General features: G+C 39.0%; 1 protein-coding gene and 2 long non-coding RNA genes across 5 annotated transcripts; 2 read left to right on the plus strand and 1 right to left on the minus strand.

The window, feature by feature from the left end:
* Nucleotides 1–1,550: 1,550 nt before the first annotated feature.
* LOC139967660 (uncharacterized) lies at nt 1,551–21,245 on the minus strand. Of its 3 annotated transcripts, none has more exons than XM_071971644.1 (6): nt 19,977–21,245; nt 6,405–6,551; nt 5,679–5,778; nt 4,453–4,738; nt 3,490–3,732; nt 1,551–2,674 (listed from the first exon to the last, which is right to left on the minus strand). In XM_071971644.1, exons 1-6 carry the CDS (start codon nt 20,131–20,133, stop codon nt 2,555–2,557), a joined length of 1,053 nt encoding a protein of 350 aa, XP_071827745.1. In that variant the 5' UTR covers nt 20,134–21,245; the 3' UTR covers nt 1,551–2,554. The 3 variants fall into 3 exon arrangements, with proteins under 3 accessions (XP_071827745.1, XP_071827747.1, XP_071827746.1); XM_071971646.1 differs by lacking the exon at nt 19,977–21,245 and adding an exon at nt 7,343–7,791; XM_071971645.1 differs by lacking the exon at nt 19,977–21,245 and adding an exon at nt 7,334–7,791.
* LOC139967661 (uncharacterized) lies at nt 8,841–13,700 on the plus strand. The gene is made up of 4 exons (XR_011793069.1): nt 8,841–9,808; nt 11,914–12,032; nt 12,495–12,656; nt 13,482–13,700. It is a non-coding gene; the product is annotated as an uncharacterized lncRNA (long non-coding RNA).
* On the plus strand, nt 14,827–17,044 carry LOC139967662 (uncharacterized). The gene is made up of 2 exons (XR_011793070.1): nt 14,827–15,566; nt 15,990–17,044. It is a non-coding gene; the product is annotated as an uncharacterized lncRNA (long non-coding RNA).
* Nucleotides 21,246–22,435: the final 1,190 nt, after the last annotated feature.

Consider the following 22,435-nt stretch of genomic DNA (forward strand, 5'->3'; position numbering starts at 1 on the left):
ATATCAGCAGAATTTTGGAGGTAAAACTAAATCAATTATAGTAAGAAGTCAAAATGATTTTTTAGTTTTGATGATAATCTATGCATTCATGCTGGTGTGTATGTATGTGTCTATGATGTCCAGCTAGTTAACATGATGAGAGAAGCTTAGACAGATCTCATATTTTGTGTGTAGGAGTACAAGAAGCCTATTGTTTTGTTAGAGGTTAGATGTCATTTTGGGTCACAATCAGTCACTTGGTTTCATTTGGTCATTTGGTCATTTGGTCATTTGGTCATTTGGTCATTTGGTTTCATCGGATGTCAATTTGTGAGAACCCTGTAAACACGATACCTCAATATTGGAGCTTGGGCAGATCTCATACTAGGTAAGAAGGTGAATATCATTTGAGTAAAAGAAACCTATTGTGTTTGGTGGGGTCCAATAGGTCATTTGAAGTCAACAAATGCCAAACTGTTACTAATTCACTCCCCTCTTACCTGTCCCTCTACACTACACCATCCTATCATAATATGGCAAGAGAAGCCATGAACATATCGCATTTTTGGTATGTAATTGTACCACATTGAGTACAAGAACCCTAATGTTGTGGGCGGAGGTCAATGGTCGTTTAAGTTCACCAGTGGTCAAATTGTGAAAACCATGTTTTACACAATATTTCAACAAGGACAGATGTCATATTTAGTATGTTGATGTATCACAGTTAATACTGTTGTAGAGGTCAAAAATCATTTCGGAACAGCCTGTGCATTGTGAATTTATTGTTTGTCACATGACACAGCTTTACTAAGATCGAGTATGTTGTACACTCTCACTGTATATTATGTCAGGTTCATAAAGAACACTGCTTATGTTACATCTTTGTAACCACAATGCCTTTTTGCATTGTTTTTTGTTTGGACATGACAAATTTCATTTAGGTGCACCAGGGGGAGGAGGAAAATATTTGGCACACTTTAATGTTTGCAAGTGTGTAAGTGTTCATCGACTTAAATACTGTATTTTTTGCATAAAACTTTGATAAGAATATCTAATATAAATGACATGTGTCAACTGATAGGTTGTTTGCTGTGCATATGTCTGGTGGGCCTGAATGACAAATAACTAAGTTGGCTCATTGTCGACCAGTTTTAATGTGCCATACATTATACTGTATCCATAGTGCTGGCTTATGTAATGGACAGATGGGGATGGGGAGGGGGTATGGTGCCTTCTGACTTCAGCAAGTGCTCATGGCAGACAAGAGGCTCAGTTAGACATCTCTTTTAGGGGCCCAAATACCTTGCTGTTGGTAGGGGTGGGGCATCAGAGTTCTGCTTGAAACTATATTTTTTATGTGTGTAAAACAAATTTGTTTTACAATTGTTTGCATTACAACAGCATTTTTGGAAAGTTAAGTCTTATTATAGCCTCGTTAAACTGGAAATTTCTCATTAGCAATATGTTTCATATTGTTCGGATTAGTGAGGGTAGTATACACAAGGGAGTTAAGTAGGCCAACCACCCACCCGTCAATTCTCAGGATACCAAATAAAAATAAAAAGTTATAATACTGTTTTTCTCCTTTTTTGTATTGCATGGTGTGAGCTGCTTTACAGAAGGTTTTCATCATTAGCCATGAAAAGCACTTAGTTCAAGATTTCACTGAACAAGTTAAGCTCAAGTTGGTTCATTACTTGATACTTTTAGTCAAAGTGTCATTGTGTGGGACTGTACTGTCCTTAATTGAATAAAACACACTTCTCCATTCGGGTCAAAGTAATGGACAAAGATATGTCCTAATATGGATTGTCAATGATTGAAAGAGCCATAGCCAATGATACCATGGAAACTTAAGAACACAGGAGCTACTCTTCAACCGGGTTACATTTTATATTGCACGCCAAGTTGTAAACATGAATAAACTAGATGCCTTTCCTGAAACGACGTCAGAAAAATTATGGACCCCACCAATTCGTAACAGAGGGTACAGCCTGTATAGTGTTCAGTTGTTAGTTTCTTCATGTAACGAATGCAGTATAGTAAGAACGGGAAGTGGAAATGTTAAAGACACTACCACATCACCTCCCAAAAAAATGAAGTAAAACGAAACCTTCGTACATTTTGATCTGATATCTGAGAGAAATAAGTAAATGTTTAGTATAGAAATACATGGTTGGGTCATTCAATAGATAGAACGGAATTAGGAAGTCTTTTTAACAAAGAGATACGACAATAAGTGACGCGCATATAGTATCGTGAACAGGGTAATATTGACAGAATGTTGAGAGAGAACTTCCTAGTAAAGCGCTATATGTAACGGTGATCATAATTAGCGTAATAACAACAGATGTTAAGTGTGGCAAATAATTCTCGGCCTACATTTCGTGGAAAGCGAAGGCCTCTGTGAAATATATTTCTGTGTTTTTTTTTCTGGGGTAATGAGGCCTATCTAACGTATTATATATAAATTAATTCCGGATAGACATGCTATGCACAAATTCTCTCACAGCAATGTAATAAGCAACCTGTTCGTCATTATTTGCTAGTTTCTCATATCGTCTGAAGTTCGTAGTTAGTGTTCTTTGTTGTAAAGCGACATTGTGTGTGGAACAGCTACGCGGTGTTCAGCTTCGTCATCCAATTCTCTATGACCCACGTCGTCTAACTCAATCCCATATTGAACAGCATCTTCCTGTTTAAAAGAAGATTAAGATTTTCATTATTATAATGGCTTCCAAATTAAGTTGTATGTATCACACACGGCAACAATCAGGTTAAATGCCATTACCATATTGCTGATAATCATGCATGTGAACACATTTCCACAAGGGCAGTTTTACTTTATTCTTTGGTTCTGACCATGCATCCGTCTATATTTATTCCCGTATCTGCTCCGCCTAACCGTCAGTCTATCAGTGTCTGACCAGGGAGTTAACTCCCTGGACATAAAAATTGTTGTCTGTCTATCAGTGGCTTAGTTAACGGGGGGGAGGGTATAATTTGTTGGGGACGCGACGGGCGACCGTGAAAAACAGGGAGCACTAAAAAAATAATAATAAAAAGATATGTAGGCTGAGCGCGGGCAGTGTCTCTCTGAGTGGTCATATATTTGTATTCATATAGGCTACGTTGTATTTTCAATATGTGATATAACCGGATGGTTTTCGACCGCTCAGGCGCGCAAATTGTTTTTTTGTACCAAAAATGAAAATTTACCTAGCTCTCTATAGCCTGTCCGAGTCTGGGAAGATATGAAGCACAGCAATGTAATGCATACAATCTGTGAATGTTTGGGACAGGAAATATTCTATTTATCATGTAATAACCCAGAAGATATGAGGGACAACGCCTGGCTTTAATCACTTATCATGAAATGGTACATGATTTGGTCATTTGGAAGCGAGTCTGGTATATTTACGCCGGTTGATTTTAAATTACAATTTGCAGACACGATGTTACCATTCTGTACGTGAAACATCAGGCCATTCTCACCTCGAAAATACTAACCTCTTCAAGAAAATCAATCTGATATCCATTGTGTGCACCCTGAACCCACATTTGCATTGGAGTTTGATTCCCGGCAGTTCGTATTTTATGGTGAATGAAGGTGTCTTGAAAAGACTTTAGTTGATTGTTTATGACATGCTGGAAGACGTAATGAAGCGCAAACAAGTCAATATCACATCCACAATCCAGCCGTCCTTCTTGTTCCATAGTGTAGAAGAGATGATAGAAACCACTCAAGCATGACTGAAGAGTAAATGTACAACAACAAACAAATCTAAAGTAAGAATGATGAAAATTAATATGATAGCCAACCTTGAAAACGGATATGCCTATATAACTGTGTTAATTTGGCTGCAAAAATGTTAATTGTATGTTTACATTCCTTGAGAGAAAAACCCATTTGTGCTGGCAAGATGGGTGGGATTGGGCCGAAGGAAAGTCACAGTTAGGGAAAGCTTGACTGACGTAAGGGATGACTGGTCATTTTTTGTTTGTTTTTTACAAACAATGAAATAAATAGGAAACGTAGGTCAGCTTCCAAACAAGCTGATCTACGGAACTGGATTACCGTTTTCACGGGATGATTTTATTTTTTCCAACGATAATTAAGACAATTAAACTTTGGCATGTTGAAAAACGAAACTATTGTGTGACTGTGCTTGTAAGTGTGTTTTTTTTTTTTTTTTTTGATGCGTGGAAAATAACTGTTTTGTACAAATAGTACTTTTTAGTGAGTGTGCATATCGATAAATTTTTTACCGTTTTTCAATGTTTGTATGTCGTCAATGTGATTTCCCTTCCACGCTGATGATGTTCATAGCCTAGTGATCACACTTCTATTTGGTAGTGTGCGCTTCTGTAACCAGACAAGGTTTGTGCGTCAGAACTCATGACAATCTCACACTCTCAGCTCATACCAATAAACAAAAGGCACGTAGCGAAAGAAACGAATACAGTTCTTACCTTATAAACATCTCGCCATAGTCGTTCTATTCGCTGGTTATGTACTGATTTTCCAGCAATGAAAGATCCCCTCCCTGTGCCTCTCAAGGGGTGTTCTAACATGAATTTGCACACAAGCGTGTTTTCTCCTCCTTTATCTGATCGGACACGCTGAGGAAGACCAAACTCATCAACAGCTCCTAAAAAGGCTTTCAGCACCGTGTCAGCTTTGTTGTTGGTAGAACAAACCAAAAAAACTGGCATGCGGCTGTATCCATTGATACCACCATGGATTACAAATCTCCACCTGCCAAATAACAATTACAAGACAATATCTATTGTTGTATATTTTATATCTTATCGTTTTGCAGCATCAAAAATGTTCATTTTGATAGCTGGGGTAATATTTGCATTTTTGCTCCCTCCCCGGAAAATTCTGACTATATAGGTCCTGTAAGTGTCCCCTCCCCCTCCCCTCTTCACTTATAGTAATTTTCCCCATCTGATCCCCGAAGTCAAGTTTATTAGACAAATTGCTCTGTGATTCTAGTCTTTGCTCATATTCGCTATAAGTCTTTTGCAAACAATCTAAAAATTTCCGTAAAATTGCTCGCGAAATGCTCAATCCGTTTGAACCAACATATAGAGCCGCATATACGGCGTGTATACAAACCCTTTTCTATCTCGCAACAAGAAAATCAAAAGTAGTTATTAGCACAAACTTGCGTGTAGATCTTATTATATATCTAAAATTTAGGCTACGTTTGCGTCGTGATACACTATTTCACATTTACCCCCCCCCCGAACCACACCCCCCCCCCAATCGCCATATATTGGAATCTCCTTCAACAACATCATGGAAATATTCTTTCCCTAGATCATGCCTCTGTATATGGTGAATACCTTGAGTCCATGGGGTGAAAGTTACTGAAAACAGTCGCTTGGAGCATCAGTTTGTTTAAAGAAAGTTTCACTATATATTTCACACTTTCGTTTCGTCTCCATTTCGAAAGAACGAATTGTACTGAAATTCCAATTATTATATAAAAAAAATTGTTGTATTGTTATCTAAAATTGTCGAGTTACTCCTCCAAAGTTAGCATTAACTATATGTGTTTTAGGTATAGGTTATCCGCAGAAATCAAATAAGTGACTATGACACGCATTAACCACGCATTTAGATATATAAGTTTAAATGAAATAAATGAAACAGCATCCAATAAACAACATATCTTCGAGTAATTCACCTGATGAGTTTGTGGTTCCCATCAATATGCCAGAGGGCATTTGGCCCAGCTACTCGGTACTCCCTTCGTGACAGAGCTGATTTCTTCCTCTTCTCGACGCCTGTGAGGTAATATGGATATCATTGGATTTATCGTCTTACATCATAGTATGTTTGCAGCTAGGGATCATTACCAAATAGGAATAATAAATCTGAACTTACTAATGCAATGTTGCCAAATGAAAGAAGTGTGATGGCAACTTTATTGTTGCGTAATATCCGAATTATAAATATTTTATAAATATAAAGACATCAGTGGGATAACAGGGTTGTGGGGGTTTTGTGATCACGGTATCGTTGATTCGTTGACTTTGTTGACGGCAGACATTTCCCAACACCCATAAGAAAACTACCCACCAGTAAAATTAATCTTCGCGTGCCTTCTGCTAAAGATATCAAAGATAGAGACTTGACAAGCCTCGCGTTACAAACATATAACAAGGAATATGTGTAATTCCTATTTTCATGTGTAATTTTGAACTTAATCTTTAACTTGATAGATGGGCGTTCGGATCCAAGTTATGCATAGTGATATTTCACGTGTGTCGTATGAATGATAAACAGAGAAGAAATTTGAATTTGCCCTCTTCGTTGTTATCTGAATACGCAGGAGCTCACGAAGCCTCAATGAACTGTATTATTATTGCAATTGAATCGCACTTATTCAATTCGATCACACTTATCTTACCCTCTGGATCAACTCTGTGTATTGATTGGCGTATTCTCTCTCTCGACATGAATATTCCCTTGCTTTCCAAAGCCCCAGAGACCATTTTTTCTCCGTACATGGCGTTCTGCTGCAAAACCGCTAAAACGGCATCGTCAAGCTGAGTGTCTGCATATGCAAAATAATATAATAAAAGAACATACTGACGTATTACAATATTATTGTGATGTCGTATGTACTGTATATTACACTGTCCACCCATTTCTACTGCAAAACCTAACAATTACAGAACCGACGTTACTGTAATGGGGGTTTGTTGGTATTGTTGTTTGGCTTCTACCAAGCCCCGTCAGTCACGGTGATATATGAAGGGAAACAAATTGTGTAAAGGAGCAAAAATGGACTACAAGTAGTCCATCTTGCGATGGCATGTTCCCGTAAGTTTGAATGTGTTTCGGACAGTCTGCTCTTGCCTGAGACCGTACGAATTCATGGTAACAACTTCGCATAATATGCAATTCATTTTGGTAAGCCCCAGCTCCCTTTAAAATCAAGTGGTCGTTGGTTCATGCAAAATTATTAAAAGTCGTTCATCAACTAACTCCATTACTTGGCTCAACATAGAAGTCTGATCCTAAAAAACAAAAAGGGTAGTTTATTCTTAAGAAAGCTGTCACAACTTCCGTGGGGTAAAACAAAAATGGCACCTTATAGCGCCCCCTCTGTTGCGACCCCGGGTTTTCCTTTGGCCTTCAAAGCCGATGAAATACAATTTTAGATAGATTCAGGGAAGTAAGCTCAAAGGACCAAAAGACTACTGAGAGGTCTCTGAAAGTTAACAAAACGATATATTAACAATGTACGAGGATTCTTGGTACTAGAAATTTGGAATATCACAGACAGATTTTACAATATTAAACGGCCGTTAAATTCTTTAAAGATTACTTTACTTATCTTACGCGGCGCGTGCCGGCTCTCGGTTCCTTTCGTAGCTGTGCTGACCTCCTTGCGTCACCAACAACGATGTCGGGAGTATCCCTCGTAGGCTGGTATCCCGTGACTTGGTCAGGAGCAAAACCGTTCCCCGCTGGTCCAATTCGACTCAACGTTTGTATCCCAAGGATGGCTTCCTCCTGGGTGAACTCCGAAAAACTCTGCCGAAGTCACGCCTGTCCCGGTTAAACGACGCACCAATCTGGTAAACAAACAGTCCACCGGTTCCTCTTTCCGTCCCCTCGATAATTAATCTTTTATCTCAGATGAATTTCTTCTCACAATTCTCCTCCATAGGTTTATTGAGAAAACATGCTAATTCTAACTCGACTGGATAATTAGATCGATAAAAACTTCCATTCACCGAAAATATCTCTTCTTATATATAGCCGGGGTTTACTCTCCCGAAAGTTCTTTTCCATGAATCCTGACGGAATAACATCGATAAACATCCATGTCTCGAAGATACGACTGATAGTTCAACGTTCATTGGTCGACGATATCCGGTCACCTGCTAAAAATAACTTCCCGTATGTTCTGGAAATTTGTAATCGCTAATATCGAATAACGCCATCATGTCTCGTCGCTTCCAGAAAAATTCAACATGGTTATCAGTCACGACGAGTGACCTACTTACCACTCAGACCAGCGTATACTGAATACACGTACAATTAATACAGTCTTTCGTGACAAAAGCTATTATCCCAACAGGAACCTCTCGCGAGGTCGATCAGCGGTTAAACTCCTTTAAATGTAGAAAGTTTCTGTCGCTGATATACATTTATTGACATGAAAGCGGATACTAAATTATATGCACTGATCTTTAAGGAATATCAGCTGCAATATACCAATTTAAAAAAAAGGAGGTGAAGGGGACGGTAATCAACTTGAAAAAGCGAGCTTTCCTTATACTGTTTTTGTAGAAAATATGGAAATGTTCGAAGTGCATATACTGAGTAATAATCCTGGTTTATGAAGTTCTTTATTGTTGGCATATTGTGTCTCTATCTCTCTGCTTTGACAAATTGCTAAAAGTTTCCATGTGATAGCCTCGAAGAGTTAATCGGCCATAAATAGACCCACGACCCAGTACGCATCACACTGGCGGTCCGCTGGCGTAAAAACGCTGGCGGTAAAACGCCGGAGGTCCGCCAACGGACCGATAGACATTGCTGCTTGGAAAAACCCAGCGTATTGCCGACAGCGGACCAACAGCGTATCGACGTCGTTAAAAAGCCGGCGGTTACACGCTGGAGGTCCGCCAACGGACCGATAGACATTGCTGCTTGGAAAAAACCCAGCGTATTGCCGACAGCGGACCAACAGCGTATCAACGTCGTAAACAAGCCGGTGGTTTCACGCTGGAGGTCCGCCAACGGACCGATAGACATTGTTGCTTGGAAAAACCTAGCAGAATTCCGACAGCAGCCGTAGAAAATTTCCCACAAATATTATGTTATGAAAGTCACTCAGCAATTTACACAAGTTCACATACACATTGACCATCGGGTCTGTCCAAAATCTTAAGTCTCTATGTGAAAGTTTAGTTAAATATGAGTTTCTATTAAACTATTTTACCCGTGCTTTTTGTATATATTTGTTCCTGTGGAGAGAAAAATTAAGAATACTTGGATTTTGTGTAGTATTATAGGCCAGGTTTAGGTGCGGCTGCATGGGCTTATACGTTATTAGGCAACGGCTGGTGGTCCGCTAACGGACCGATAGATATTACAGCTGGCTTGTAAGTCCAGCGGAATGCCGACAGCAGTACCGCCGGAGGAAATATTGGATAGCTTTTGTGCAGAATTGGCGGGAAGTTACCTTACCAAACTGGCACAATTAACAGAATAATATTTTCCTAAAACCTATATTCGCCAATAACTATAAGGTAATTAAAGATTGAGCTAACTCAAAGTAGTTAAATTTTGCTTACCATCCAATGTTATATATATTATCATACACTACATAATATTTGAAGGGGAAAAAAATACTGATCGAACGAGTCTGACGGATACCACATGAAGAAATCTTGGCAAGCATTTGGGCAAAATGGGCGGGTAATACCCTTAACCACAGGAACACTTACAAAATAATATTTTCAACAAATTCAAATTCTGAAATAAATATTAGCAATAACGTTATAAGCGATATTCAAATACTTTAATAAATTTCAACTATCCCAAGAAGTATTTATTAATCAACAATTTAGCGTAGTTGAGAGAAAACAGTTCAGAAAACATTTTTCACTGATCGAACGAGCCTAGTATAACTGGCATCCAATCGCTAAATCGCAATGCTCAGTGTACTCAGATATAGCAGCTAGTTTGAAAAGCGGTCGCTTTCGTAATCCGTTACAACTCTTTCGATGTTGGATATCCTGATCAATTGTTTTGAAAGTACTTGCAGTCTGCAGATACAAATTTGCTTAAGAGGTATGTACCTGTTTTTTCTTACTAAGGGTTGACAGTTGTACATTTGATTTCGCAAGTATTTGAAGTGACTATTTTTTAAATAAACTTAGACGTAATCTAGCGTTAGGCTAGAATGTATCGCTTAATGAGAAGCCTTTCGCGGTGTATGAATTACACCTAGCCTACATTTGTAGGTGTTAATTGTGTTAGGCTGAGCAATAACGATCACACATAAAGGTAAACTAATGACCGTTGTTTGTATAATAGCTAGGTTATGCAATGTTATGCCGAAACATTTGTTTGCTGACTGTATTAGAAGAAAACTGTTATCTGCAGAAGGTTAATACTGTAAATATTACTAGATGACTATGGAAGGCTTCCTCCTAATTTTAAATATCATATTCTGAAATATATATTACTTTACTAGTAGTACAGTACTACTACTAGTTACTACTAGTAGTGGTAGTACACTAGTACTAGGGGCCTAGGCCTAGTTTTAAATCATTTGGTATGTTACAGTATTGAAAAATCATGGTCATCCATAACTTTTAAGAAATAATGTGCTGTTTTATTTGTTTATAGCTAGGCCTAGGCCTAGGCTAGTTAAGAAGGTAAAGACTCAATGTTAAAACCTTATTAATAATAATATAAGTATGGTTGTTTTTAAATATCAGGAATGGGTTGGTGGTTAAATCTTTTTGGATTTCATGTTTAGTGCTTAGGCTTCAAAGTTTTTGTGACAAATTAAGCATTTTGGAGAACAATAGGTCATCGTCATCATAGTTTATGAGTACTCCTGTGGAGTATAGTGATACCCAGTAGCGTAGGAAGGTACTTTTGAGTGGGGGGCTGAAGACTGATGGCCGGCCTGGGGGGAGGGTGCAATATGGCACACTTCAACACCCACTCAATTTTGTAAACTTAATTTTGTATTGTCACCTGGCCTTAGATGCAATTTGGTGCTCCAAGTGAGATTTTTTTCTCATTTGGGAATGAAAAAGGGGTTTTCTGACTTGCGAAGCCAGGGGGGGGGGAGGGCGGAATGATACTTCTGCCCCTCCACATTTTTCACTGGGGGCTGGCGCCCCCATCCCCCCGGTTCCTACGCTCTTGGTGATACCAACCAACACGATAATGAAAAATATTTCATATCTAGCCTCTAGGCTTCTAAAAAAATTGTGGCTGCCTTATCTCTTTTTGTTGCTTTTTGTCTTAGCTACTGTCAATTTGAAATATTTGCATTGGGTCTATTCCATGTGCTCAGTTTCTGGTGAATCATTCTGCACATGATTTCCAAGAAAATAACTGCCTACATTGAAGTGATCCTCAGTTAAAGTAAAGTATATTTGCCCAATAGCTGAACTGCCTCTGTGCTATGTCTGTACTGCGTGCCACTATTTAACTCTATGGAAAGTTACTTTAAAGGGTTAAAAGTTTAAAGTGCTGCGGGGAGAACTGTTTAAATTCCTTGGCAATAAATCATTGAAAGCATAGTTAGTGGAGGTAGTTTAGGTTCAATTTGCCCCTCTATTGTATTCCCAGATGAATTAAATGGCAATGAAAGTAGATACAACTTTCGGCAAGCAGGAGGGTATGTTATTCTGTTTAAAAAGCTCTGCAGACAGAGTAACGAATAACATGATTTGTCTGTATTTGATGATGTAAATTTGACCTTATATAATAGTTCTCCCCCCCCCCCCCCCCAAAAAAAAAAATTAATCCAAGGGTTAATGCCCATTGTAAGTAATGGATACAGAATGAAGAGCTCTAGATTATTGTTTTTGGTTCTTTTTTTTTGCAGTAGATTAACAGGGAAAAAATGACTCATGTGAAATCCCTGGCGAACTAAACAAGGAAAATACAAAATGAGGTTGATGGGCATGTCAACACTGTTTTACAAGAAACATGCAATAATGATAACAACTTGAGCTGCATGATGACACAGTTGAAGTTAAGAGTGAAAGGAGCGACAGATAGCCATTCCTCTCCTGCACAATATGTTGTTGTGAACTTATTTACTGTTAACTTTAATTTGAAGTATGGAAACACCAAAGTATGCTGCTGTTGTTGTTTTTTTGAGGAAGATGGAGTCAGCAGATTAAATCACAATTTATCAATTTTTCCAGATCAGGATTTCAGGAACTAAGTTAGAAGCCAGCGCGTTACTATTCCTGTGGGATCTTTGGAGGAATTTAATAACCTGGATGACTCTATTGAAACAAACAAGGCTTTGGAAAGATATTTGGTAAGTCAGTTTAAAAGTGTAAGGAAAGTAATCAGAAAACAGTTTTCCAGAGTGTAATGTTAGTTTATCATTATAAATTTGAAGCCAAGTCAGGTTTTATTGTGTCAGTGGTCTGTACAAAATAAAATATTTCCTGAGGGGCTAATTTCCTTTTCCTGGGAGAAAATTAAAACTCTAAGGTAGTAACAGACATGAAAGCATTTAGGTAACAAGAGTTTGGCCAGAAATGATTTTACATTGCGGTGCATTCTACAAAAGTGGGCTGTTAAATCAATCTTGTTTTTGACTGGACCCAGAAAGGAACATTGCAGCACTGCATTGCTAGTTCCTCTTAAAATATTGATAAGAAATTAGCAAAAGATGCCAAAGTTTGGATGAAATAGAATTACTTGAATATTTCTGTTTGTATAATAATTATTGAATGGTTTCTGATTAACTTTTCTTTCTTTTTGTTGTTTCAAGAAGAGAAGACTATCAATTCTTGGTGGCAACACGTTGAAGGAGTGCGTTAAAAGAATCATGGGTGATTTATTGGCAAATGCAGTTGCTACCACACTGAACTGGACATGTACCACTGGGAAAACAGCCTTTGCGAAGCTGCATGTATGAAATACATAATTGAAAGTGAGTTTATATGTGTCATTTTTGTTTTCAGCAGCAGTGAAGAGAACCTTGAGTTGTGGGGAGGGGGTTGTGCATTTGACTCATGGATCGGCCAGCTTTTCAATGCAAAACCCCATCAACGAGAATTCTTGCTTTAATATACATTGAATTCTGGTCATTTAAATAAGTTACTACAAATATATTTTGATGTAAGATGTGTTGTTTCAGATGCAGTTGAAAAGCAGCATTCAGCATTGATTTTAAAGTTAGTTCACCATATGATTTTATTGACCAGTCCATTGTCACTTTCTTTCCCAATTGATGGGACCTGGATTTGCAACAGTAATGCATGTGTTCAGTATAAAATGAAAGAAGGTGACTGTCAAATGCAAAGGAAATATTTCATATATCACTGAAAAAATGGTAAATGTGTGAAAATGTGAATAATGTAGTTTAACCAATTGTCATAATGTGAGACCCCAGCCGATACTCATAGCTAGTGTTACAGTTGGCACAGTAATTATCAAAAAGATGTGACACGTTGAACTAAGAGTCAGACAGGTGAAAATTTGCAGTAATTTAAAAAAAAAAAAATAGTATATTAAATTTTATAATTAATTTTTTTTTTTTTTTTAAATTTGCATTTACAAAAAACTTGCCACCTGTAACACATGTTACTGTGTTACGAGCAGTTACAGTAGTAACTGATGCATGGTTGTGGAACATGAACAGTAGTAACTGTCCTAGCTATGAGTATCGGGTAACCCATTATTGGCTTCATTTTACTGCTTGTGTAGAATGCAATCTTTTATGTAATGTTTTGTGTAATGTGTTTTGTATTAACAGAAGCTGTACGGAGGAACTGCACAATCGACTTCATCTGATATTCAGGCGGCGGTGGTTAGATTTCTGAAGGATGCATCAGATTGTCAGGGAGGGCGAAAATCTCGGACTTCACCACAAACAGTTGACGAGTGAATTTCTTTAGTGCTGTTGCAATATTTAACGCTGGAACTCATTTTCTTGCTTTGTAATTTATAGGCGTAATAAAATGATAGCAACTAATTTCACTGTGTTAGTCATTATTTCTTCATATGTAACCGCATGTGTAATTCAGTAAAATCTGCAGGTAGACCAATAGCTCTGTTCTAGTAGTACACCCCAAACAAGCTGGCACTCTTGCTAGCATTCCCTTGACAATGTGCTGGGACAAAACCAGATATTTGACGGACAGTTTTCTACCGGAACACAGATATTTGGTTAGCAATTCATGTGAAGATCTCTGCCTAGCGGGTTGCTGGCGAAATACCAGATTTGGGCTAGCAGGTCGCCAGAACACTGGATATTAGCTAGTGGATAGCCAGTGGCTCTCTCTGACAGAAATTCAGCGGTACTCCGGTGGTAAGCTTGCGTTTCTCCGGCGGTCTGCTGGTAGTACACCGGCGGAAAACTGGCGTTTCTTCGGCGGTCTGCTGGTGGAACACTGACGGTACACCAGCAGTACGCTGGCGTTTCTTTGGCGGTTTACTGGTGGAACACCGGCGGTACGCTGGAGTTTCTTCGGCGGTCTGCCGGTGGAACACTGGCGGTACACCGGCGGAACGCTGGCGTTTCTTCGGCGGTACGCTGGCGTTTCTCTGGCGGTCTACTGGTGGATCACTGGCGGTACACCGGCGGTACACTGGCGTTTCTTCGGCGGTCTGCTTGTGAAACACTGGCGGTACACCGGCGGTACGCTGGCGTTTCTCCGGCGGTCTTCTGGCGTAGTCGCCGGCGGACCGCCGGATTAAAGCCGGCCAAATCTCTGGCGTTCCGCCGGCTTTCCCCGCCGGTGGACCGCCAGTGGTGCAGCTGGCGGGCCGCCGGTGGACCGCTAGCATGATGTTATCTGGGGAAGTAGTTAATGTGTTTTGGGGACGTACGGGTTTGCGACAAGGAAGGTTAGTGTCATCTCTGTGTGACAACATAAACAAAATTGATTGCTCGGTGACCTCGATGCAGTTATTATTATTCAAAGAAACCTGTCATCGGTGGAACTATTGATCAGACTTCTATGGTAGAACCAATGAGTTACGTCTCAATTCCTTGGTAAAACCATGGAGCTGGTAAAACTAACGTTTGTCTGTCAACCCATTATTGTTACTCATTGTGGCACGGTTGCAAACATGTCCCTAAGGAAAAGGTGTATCACCATGTAAACATTAGTATGATTTATTTTGTGTTGGGGTGGGGTTCCTTTACTCTGTGACTCTTGTTTCAGGTTTAAATATATGCATGAGCCATTAACTATGTTACTAAAATAACTATATGAAAGACTGTCATACTTAAAGTGGCCATGACACGAAAATTTCAGTCCTATATTTTTGGGATCCATCAAAGAATGTTCTCTAGAACATGTATCAACCATTCTGCCAGTTTAAAACTTGATTTTTCAAGTCGAAAATTGAGAATGAATTTACCCTTTTCGGCGTTTGAAACTTTGTTTACTCGAAAATTTTCCGATTCGCATGACGTCAAGTGACGTCACGTTTTGAACACATTTACGATCCTCCGAATATACCATTCACGTACACAGTAGACAAGTACACATACCACTAGTAGTTACTAAACAAAACACCGATCACAAGTGCGATATCAAATCAAAATTTCCTGTGAAATGGCGGATCCAGAACCAATTGCGGCAACCGAAGTTCAAAGTGATAATGGTTCTTCACTAGGCAGTGAAATTGGGCTATAATTAGAGTGCCCTTTCTCATATTCGAAGCAGAGAGTGAAGGCGATGATCATTCCAATATTGAACCGAACGTTGAGGGTGGAGCGGAGGTGTTAGAACCGTATCAGTTCGAGCCTGTTAAACGAGCCGAAATTGAAGCTCCACAACATATCGAAGAAGAAATCCGTTCGAAACCATTGCAAGGAACATACAACGTGGTAAGAATTTTTAACGAAGCATTTAAAAACAAAATCCAGTCCATTTTGTGCATGTGTTGTTGGAATTCGCGGAACACCCTAAACCGTATTGTGCGTTGTGTTACGGTAACTTACAAACCCATATGTAGAGTGTGTAGTACTAGTAGGGTTGGTTGCATACTGAAAGTTTGGCTCGGGGATGTAAGTTGCATTATGCAGCCATGCTAGGTAGGCATATGTGTTATTTCATACTCATTATTACTTGGCTAGTACTTTGGCCTGGAGTTTTGCAAATCAATTTTCTGAAACAAAAGAATGTTTCATGATACACGGAAGGTGTATCACAACAAATGTAACCATAACTGTACATTGTATGCCTGCTTGTTATTGTGGACATCATGGCCAACATTAATACATTTTGAACTTTCATAAATTTTTTCCCAGGCAGTACAGATACATAGCCTACGGTCAACAGGTTCAATGATACTTGGGGTTCCTAGCAAGACACGTCAGGGTTGTGCTACCATCATGTGCAGTCCAAAGGATCAGAAGTGATTTTCCAGCCAATGGTCATTACACTGGATTCAAGTTGCCAGGAGAAAACTCATTGTATAGGAAGCCTTGGTTGAGAAATTCCTCCAGGAACACCTTTTCTAAACTACAATTGTATTGGATTATCAATCCGTCAGGGTTCCCTCAGTGTTGATATATTGAAATTCAAGACTTTTAATTCAGGATGAAAAGGTTACTTTCCAGACCCAACATCAACAATGAAAGAAAAGGCATGTTTTGAAGCATTTGGACACAAGTATTGGCGTGACCGTGATGTCATATAATATGTGCATAAGGGAACGGGCATTGACCTTTTTAGGGGCATTTACCTCCCAGACGTTTGATTCGTACCTTTAATCTGGAAGCCAAAATATCCATATCACCAATGATATTTGACAGAAAAGTCATAATAAAGACCAATGGAGGCAGCAGAACTCTTGAATGTTTAGACTTTGTTTCTTCAGCAGCAGTTGGCTTGTTTTGTAGTCTTTCTTCAAAAACTCAGCAGTACACCCTGTTAATGGTCTTCGATTGTTTTAATGCGTGTGATGCTGTGTTTCACATTGCCCATCAGTGTTGTACGTGTCGTCGTGTTTGTGTAACATTTTTGCATGTGAGTTACTTTGTGCAGTGTTTCTTGGTTTAAATAACCCTTTATTGTATTTGATTCTGGATTATTCTAATTAATTTGTCACAACAACGATTGATAGCGATGGACATGCAACTGCTTTGTAGGCTTAAAGCAAAAAAATTCATGTAAGTTGTTTTCTTTTAACCTCCTTTGATGTCACAAATCACATTAGTGTAATTTAAGAATGATAATGTTTATGGAAAGTACAGTTTTACTTTTATGTCATATAATACAATGATTGTTGTTAATGTTAGTTCAGATTGTCCAGAATGACTGTCTAGAACTGATATTGAATAAATTTTGTTCAATGATTTAACACTTGAACAACACTTGTTGTGTGAATTTTTGGCTCTGTGACTTTAAAATAAATCCCTTTGAGATTTAATTAAACACCCTTTGGAATAAAATCTTTTTACCCAACCTATTTTGACCCATCCCCATTACCCCCACTCCCTCCACAACATAAAAAATGGTTTTCCTGGAATAGGAATAAGAAATTATTGCTATAACTAACTGATCCAGCATATTCCAGAAATAAATTGGGGCACTGAGATTTGTTCACAAGAAGATGTAACCCATTGCTTCTGAACAAGGGCGGCGGAACCGGGGGGGCACAGGGGGCACGTGCCCCCCCACTTTTCCTCAGGTTAAAAATGTGCCCTTTTTCTACATAAAAATTGAGGTGTCTCAAGTTAGCAAGAGGCCAGGGAACCAGAATGAACACTCGGGAAGGGCCGTTTCCGGCCATCTGAGGGGTTTGTAAAACCAAAAATTTTCTTGTACGCTCCGCGCCAACCGATGGTGGCGCTCCGCTCAGATAGTCGTGCATACAACTTTGCCAATCCTGGCTACGCCCTTGACTTTAAATGAATTTCTGTGGGTCAAACTCAAAGCTATTTCGAATGGAAAAAAATTGTTAAGATATTAACAAGAAATAAACTCTAATTCGGAATATTCCTACATTAGCAACTAGCATGATTTCACCTCATTTTGTCTCAAAAGAAAACTTGTTCCTTGTTTCCCAATTTGCACATTGGATATTGCAGTGCTAGTATGCATATTTTTCTTGAAGGGGGGGGGGGGGCGTTGATGGAGTGATGTGTATACGCAAATAAGATAATACAATAAGAGTTATAAAGGGTACTAAATATAAGGCTGCATCATTCCAATCGAATTTCTGCAAAGTGCCCTTTGATGTCGGTGCCCCCCCAGATTAAAAGTGCTTCCGCCGCCCTTGCTTCTGAAGCTAACCTCATAGCTTATTAGTATACAATAGAGCAATGAAGGGGGTGTTAATTTAGATGATACAGTAAAATCTCATCGTCTATTGCGACTTCAGTGTAGTAACGCTAATACTATAGTACTACTAGTGCTCGGCGCGCTACCTCCTAAGGATCGCCAATTGCCCCATTGGAGGTTTCCTGTTCCCCATCTGGTCTTCAGAGTAGTTTTTTTGTGGATTACTTGACAGAAGAATGACTCTTTTATGTCGAACCGTTAAAGTCCATTTGTTTTATTTCATAACAAAAAGGAGGGATCGTAGTATGCTTCCGTGAAGTGTTCGCTTCATTCGGAGCTGCATACTGGCTAGGCCCAGTGAAATCGGCGCTGGTGTTGTGCACTAACTTGGTCATAATCGCCGTGTTTTTTTCGTCCTTCAGCCATGGATGAAGGCTAATTGCATGGGTAATGATATTTATGCAGCCCCCAACAACACAACGGACCGGCATTTCTCTCGGATAGTTTACAACAGTTGTAAAACAAACTTGAAATTTCTAACGATATAGCGTAATACAGTGGTTGTTCTCTCAGTGTAAATGTGCGTGTATATGGAACGGTATGATCGTCGCGTATCCGATACATGCCTGGGCTTTGCACGTGTGTTCCTAACATGACGTCATCATTGTCTTGTTGTGAAATCGCATTCTCAGATATCTATTTTCGGGTGCGAATATTAAAACGTTAATTACTAATTAGTCCTTGTGGTTTTCAAGGTGTTGAGGATAGTTTTGAACATAGATTTTCTCATAGATTCAGAGGAAGTTACTCTCGATGAGTTGGATTTTTCGTGTCATGGCCTCTTTAAAAATGTTGTATTGTGTCATTTAGTGTACCTATATACTGTCATCATGTTTGGGCAGGGAGCTCTCTAAGTAACAGCTCCTTGGTTTCACCACGCCAAGTTTATTACGTTCCTCAAACACAATCTACCCTACAAGATTGTATGGGTTAGGTAAATTGTAATCATGGTAACTCTGGCATTAAACTTCAAGAAACTTTATAGCCTACCCACGCCCAAGTCACGGGCACATAATTCCAAAATTGTGGACTAAATTCCAATCGCTCTCCCGAATGATTTGTTGAGATCATAGTATAGACCAGACGGGCTGTGACTATGGGTTTCATGAATGTATATTTTTCTGCGGAGTGCTCTCGGAAGAAATTTACACAGTTCAGGCTTTCAATGTATGTTTAGCCTAAATCAAATTAGGTAAATATTTAGGTTTATATATATGTATGTATGCATGTATATGTGATCTTCCCGCAAGCAGGAACTCGCGAAAGAAGCCATGGAGGCTTATAGACTCGCAAGCTGACCGACAGTTGTGTATGTTGAAACTTTAAATTTTGAAGAAACAAAATTCAAAGTTGTTTGTTTTAACGCTTTCATCGAAAGCCCCGCCCCCCCCCCCCCCGACGACTATAGCGTTACCCTGCCCCCTCTCCTTTCATACGCCATTGATCAGCCCTTAAATGGTATTCTACGCCGAAATAGTCATTAATCACTTTCTCATAATAATCTGAAGAGGGCGAACCAAGGAGAGAACATACCTTTTTATTAATACGTAAAAAAGAATAATTAGTTACTATTGTAAAAAATAAATACATCATGCACTTGTTATCCAGCCTCTGGAAAGATCCTGCTAGGATCGAAACGTCAGGCCCATTTACTTTGACGCATTAGTTACTATTGTATACTAACGAACACAGCCTCGCCCCCTCATTAAGATACATATGTAGAACATATTTCGTTCGATCAATCGGGAAACCTTTGCATCTTTGGATTGAAAACGATGCATTTTTTGCACAACTTTGACAGTTGAACTATGAGAATACGATTAATATATAACTAGGTGTGATTGCATAATAGGTTGATTCCTACTACACGGTTATTTAGCATATACTATCTAGAATTAACTGTCCTGAGCCTGTTTGAGTTACATTTAATGAATTAAAAAATCACTGACCACTAAGTTCGGCATTCAAATCTTTCTTTCGTAGGTGCAAATCGCGACGTCTCCTCTTAGTCGTTGTTACACTTATGTCCAACATTTCAGCCATTTGTTGATTTGTAAAACCCATCTCTACGTATTCGCGTATCTTCTCGTCCACGTTGAACGACATTCTTTGTAATTATTTATAATATCGATTCTTTTTCGCCTAAACTGTTTGAATTTTCCCACAATTAAGTTAATATCGAAACTAACGTTTCATATGGTAGTAACCGTTGATACTCTCAATCTGTACAGACATGAACTTAATATGTATATGTAGGAAAACTGAAGAGTGACCTTCGTTGACCCCGTGTGCATATTGTTTTGGAAACACGCCTTGGAAACACGCCTTGGTTACAGGGCAGTAGCACCTTCCGTTTAGGGTAGTAGCGCCACTAATTTACAGTAGCATCGCCGCCTGTAGTAGTAGCAGCATCGCCTATTTCAGAGCCGTATATAGAGAGAGTTTGGCCAACCATGTAACCGATTTGGATTGGTCGAGAGGGAAAACGCCCACACAGGGTGGTAAAATAGGTCCACTTGAAAACTTTATAGCAGACGACACGCATACTCACAGTGTATAGACTATCGTTTGTGTACACGAAAAAAGTACGAAATTATGAAAGAAATGGTGCTGGGGATGCTGCAATCGGTCAGAACATGGATATTGTTGTTCGATTATCCGACTGACCATAAAAGAAGAGGAATTTTTTGGAAGTAGAAAGAACAAGATGGAGATCTAATGAAAAAAAGTCTGTGTAGCCTAGGCCCATACTAGCCATAGGCCCTAGTGTAATACGAGTAATGTACAAGAAATTCGAGAATTTTACGTTCAGACTGGTTTCTGTAATTACATGCATGGCTATTCTCTCTCGTTTTACGATCCACAAATTCGATTTCATTATGCCAGCTCTCCTAATCATAGGCATGGCAGTTTCAGTCGCACATATAGTTATCCTAATTCCTAGTTATTGTATGCCTAGGCTATGCCTAGCCTAAAAAAGTATCACTTTTAGTTTAATGTAAAAGGGTGGGCTAGCCTCTAGGCATCACGTAAAGCCCTAATCCTTAGTTAAGCCCGAAGCATAAGTTAAGCCTGGGCTTAGTTAGACCTGGACCATTCTTGCTATTACTACAACTGTTATAGCACATTACATAATATGGCACAGTATAAGGCCCAATTAAACTAGGTCTAAGGAAAACAAAGTAGCCTAGGCCTAAACTAGTTAGGCTAGGTCTATATACTCATTGGCAACTTGTGGGTTGTGTACACATACAGGCCTAATTATATAGACCCTTTTAGTATGCCATAAACAAGTGCCCAAATGGTTAAATGATCTTGGTTTGTGTTAATTGTCAGCATTGGCCTAGCCTTTTCAGGCTAACATGAATTCAGCCTAATTTTTTCTTCTTCAAAAGTATAGCCTAGGCCTTGGTTTAATTTGGATGCAGTCAACTATCATTTATCAAAGTTGCATCAGTACCTCCTTATTCCCTTAATTGACACCCACATTGACGATTGAAGTTAAAAAAAATCTTTTTAAATTATCATTAGACAGTAAATTTTAACTCCCTGAATTTCAGGACTTTTTTTACAAATCAAAGGTGACATGTGCTCTGAAGAAAAACTCCTAACATAAAAAGCCACAGTTAGCAGACTGTGATAATGACAAACCTGGTGAGTGACTACTAGACTGAAATCCAGTTCTTGCAACCACAGCAATAAAGTCTTTGTTTTAATCAATGCACTTGTGTGTTTGAAACTTTCAAATGGACACTCAATGGCAGTTGGTTAAGATATAAGGTTTTACCTTCATCATGGAGAGTTGAAGGGAATCTGCCTCATCATCTGAATAATGGACTCAAGGATAGCAACAAATCATGATTGGATAATGATTTTGAGCAAGTAAATATCTGGCAATTTGAAAGTTTGTATTATTTTTTTACATATTATTTTAAGCTGTTTAGCTCACACACAAGCAAATGATCAAGTGACAACAACCGATGCAGTATATTTAAAGGTATTGAAGACTTGCCCTAAACCGCATGCCGCGCTCTGAAAAAGTTTACTTTCCGTTGCTTGCAAGTGAAGTTTTTTTTGTGTCGCTACAAAATGCAGACAGTAATGAAACCTGATACCTTGTTATCTTTTTCTAGACCTGAGATGTCCACGCTGCTATGTGCACTGTGTTGTGGGTATTGACTGTGATGTTTGTATTGACTGTACACTAACGTCTATTTACAGATGGTAGCAAGCTGTATGTGTATTTTCTGGGATCAATGGTGGTGTCTAACACTTCTGTTACACCGCATTCGAAACTAGGTCAGATAACCAGCATGAGACGTTTCTTTGTGCGGGAGTCTCCACACCCTTTAAGGAGAAGTATTAATATCCCATTAATAGAGAAAGAATTATGTTTCAATTGGTAGCA

The sequence above is a fragment of the Apostichopus japonicus genome, chromosome 5, assembly GCF_037975245.1.
Source record: "Apostichopus japonicus isolate 1M-3 chromosome 5, ASM3797524v1, whole genome shotgun sequence".
Taxonomy (NCBI): Eukaryota; Metazoa; Echinodermata; class Holothuroidea; order Aspidochirotida; family Stichopodidae; genus Apostichopus; species Apostichopus japonicus.